The following is a 3,347-nucleotide window of genomic DNA, read 5'->3' as shown; positions in this document are numbered from 1 at the left end:
ACAGAGTGGAAATGTCTGAGATTGAATGCTCAGGTTGTGGAAGATACACTGTTAGGTGGCCGTGAGGTGCTCAGCTGCTTCACAGAGTGGAAATGTCTGAGATTGAATGCTCAGGTTGTGGCAGTCGCAATTTTCTTACACATACCATGGATAATTTTCATGTGTCTTGTGCACTGAGGGGTTAAACAGTAACTGATATTTAGAATAATAGTTTGCATTTGGGGAAGACTGAAATCTGTGCCTTTGTGACTGAAGCTGATTGTAGGTCCCTACTCTGTAGGGGAGAGAGTGGTGGGAAAGGGATACCATGGAGGTTTCAAAGTTAACCTTCAGTTAGTGACAATCTTTAAAGTAGAAAAAGTTCTATTTAACAAAATATTTATTTTCTTCATTCTACAAGTTTGGAAGCAGCAATTGCTACTGTTATGCTTGAAGTTTGGATGTCTTCTAGAGACATTACTAGGATTCATGACCATCAACCCAGCTGTGAATTCACGTCTACATTCATTTTGTTTTTATAGGAAAGGTTTTTCAACCCCAGTATCCCATCTTTGGGTTTGCGGAATGTTATTTATATCAATGAAACTCACACAAGGTAAAAAGACATTTTTTATACTTCTAATAAGTCTTAGAAGTAAAACTGTAATGGTAATTAGCATACTTTAAGATGTACCTGTGGTGTCTAGAGTGGGCAGAATGTGAGCCTTTGGCACAAGCGAGCTCGTCTAAAGATCAGAAGCAGGATGGCAGTTGGAGGCCGTCACGGTTGATGCTGCTCTCCTGTCTGTCACCTGTGGTATTCTTTAACACATGTAGATACTGACTTTTGCTATGCAGTAGGGAGTATTTCTTTGAGAAGAGATGTAGGTTTGCATGTCTTATGATACACTGTAGCTATTTTGTACTCCAAAAGCATATAAATGGAATCCTTGAGATGGCTTAGCTTGTTGACTTTCTGAGTCTGATTCCTGAAACCAATGATGGAAGGCGTGTCAGCTCCTGAGTCATCTCGGGCTGCCATGTGTGCTCATATGTGTGCAGACATACACCAACACAGGAATGAAAAATAAGACCAGTGATGGACATCTCCCCACTGTAGAGCCCTCTTTAGTAAGGCCCCCTTTATGAGTGAGCGTCTCCTGGACAGATGGTGTGTTTCATTGTGTTTTCATGATGTCAGTCTCTGTACTGTGCTCAGATTCGCTGTCTGTCTACCTGTGTCCTTTCTCCCTGCTGTCAGTCCCCTGCTTGACTTATTTAGTGAAGATAAGTTAAAAAAAGGAGTTCTGATTTCTGAATTCCAGTACATAGGGACCTGGCAGGTGCTGGGGACAAAGGGGCCTTTGCTTTCTATAAGGGAAAGTTAGAAAAATGTGTCTGCAAAGCAAGAGAAACAGCAGCCAAAGCCACCACAGTCCTTGTGGTTCTAAGAGCAGATGCCCGAAGGCGGTCGGTGGTGTTCTGGGGTTCTAGGCAGATGCTCCACAAAGACAGTGTGTGGCTTTGGTCCTCCATGGCTCTGCTCTAAACTAGATGAAGAGGGTCCTGGGTGAGAGTACCAGACCCGCTTGTGTGTTCAAGTTTGCCTTGGTAATAGAACCAGAGGCCAAGTCCAGGCATTTCCTTTCCATTTCACAGGTTCCTCTCTGTCTCCTCCGTTTAAATTTAAAGCAGAGAGGAGAGACTGATCCATGAAATTTGTTTTTATTTCTTGTTCTTAGTAGACATGACTGTGATCCTAAGTAAATAAACTTTCTTTTTTATGTAAATAGACATTTTACTTATGAAGCCATATTTTTTGTGTGTTATCTCTGATTGGAACAGTTTTTAAGATATTTTAAAAGGCATCAGCTATTTTGACCTGATGGTAGCTCAAACTATTTCATGAAACAAGTTGCCTGTGTAGCTCCTTGTGTGTTAAATGACAAAGGCTGAGAGCTTTTGCACGCACGGGTGTGCACTGTCCTGCCACACATTCTTGGGCCATTCGCACACATTCGCATGCGCTCTCACTCTCTCACGTCCTCGGATGCTCGCTCACCCACACTTCCACACCACACAAATCCATGTTAGGAGGTTGCAAAGCCATTTCAGGGAACACTCGGGCTTCCTGTCATCGTCGTCATCTGAAATGTTCACCGCAGAGGGCTTGGGAGAATGTGGCACCGGGAGCTCACCTTTCAGAACGCGGTGACGGGAAAGGAAGAGTCAGGCTACAGGAGTGTTCACAGACACTTCCACTCCACGCCTTCTGAGTTGTTGACCTGTTTGAATCTGCTGTTGATGTCACATGGAGGAAATAACAATGTTGCTTTCGGTCATTGTCATACATTGTTTCAAACCATTACACAGCGAGAGTCATAGCATCTTACTCTGATATGCATCTGTGTCCCCCAGCTCCTCAGCACGTGGTGGCCATCACCTCCACCAGTATGTCCTTTCGCTTAGACCTGATGCGTGTTTACAGCTGGATGTCTGACTTGATTAGCTTTTAATTCACTTTGAGGCTCAGTGATTATCTTGGAAGAATGCTTAAATACAAAACAATATAGCCCTTTGTGTTGGGAAGAGACCGCCAAGTTTCCTCTTTGTAGTGTATGGCTGTAGCTCCAAGCTGTCCCCACCTCTGTCTCCCAGCTCCTACATAGCTAATGAGTAACATCCCACTTGCTTGTCTTTGCAGTGCTATTGATTAATTAAGTCAGAGGTCTCTTCTGTTTTCAGATTTGGATTACTAGTCAGAAAAATGAGACAATTTAAGCATTGATAAACAATTTCCAAGTTTCAGTTTTCCCTGAGAATCTATGAAAGTAATGAGCCAGACAGCTGCATAGCATTCTGACCTCTAGGGCTGCAGGCTGGAATAAGTGACCCCAGCGCTCTCTGTGGAAAATCACTGTGTAGTGAAGTGTGCAGGACTTGCTGAGAAGTTTCTCTGTGTGTTGCAGGCACCGAGGATGGCTGGCAAGACGTCTTTCTTACATCCTTTTTGTTCAAGAACGGGACGTCCATAAGGGCATGTTTGCTACCAACATCACTGAAAACGTACTGAACAGCAGCAGGTGAGGCGGGGCACTGTTGAGAAGGTGGGGGCAGCTGGGTGTGGCAGTGGGAGGAGAGGGAGTTGAGCCTCTTCTGTGGTTTCTCTGCTTTTCTCTCTAGGGAATGCTTGCATTTCTGAATGGTAAGTGTTAAGTCACAAAAGAAGTTGAGGGAAGTCAGGAGAGTGGAGTGTGGTGGACGGTGCCCTGTAGACAGACGGACAGCCCTGTCTGATGGACTGTGTGCACAGTGCCGTGTAGACAGACGGACAGCCCTGTCTGATGGACTGTGAGGAGGACGGTGCC

General features: G+C 44.7%; 1 protein-coding gene across 4 annotated transcripts in view; it reads left to right on the top strand.

Annotated features, from left to right (window-relative positions):
- Gpam (glycerol-3-phosphate acyltransferase, mitochondrial) overlaps positions 1-3,347 on the top strand; it is a 61,694-nt gene that overhangs the window by 34,312 nt on the left and 24,035 nt on the right. For all 4 annotated transcript variants that reach the window (XM_013348172.2, XM_013348173.2, XM_013348171.2 and 1 more), the window contains exons 5-6: positions 522-595; positions 2,949-3,062. In XM_013348172.2, the coding sequence (XP_013203626.1) occupies positions 522-595; positions 2,949-3,062 (188 nt within the window). The remainder of the gene's footprint in view (positions 1-521; positions 596-2,948; positions 3,063-3,347) is intronic.

The sequence above is a fragment of the Microtus ochrogaster genome, chromosome 8 (assembly GCF_000317375.1).
Source record: "Microtus ochrogaster isolate Prairie Vole_2 chromosome 8, MicOch1.0, whole genome shotgun sequence".
NCBI lineage: Eukaryota > Metazoa > Chordata > Mammalia > Rodentia > Cricetidae > Microtus > Microtus ochrogaster.
Note: the sequence above shows the minus strand (reverse complement) of the source record. Positions and strands in the feature narration are given on the sequence as shown.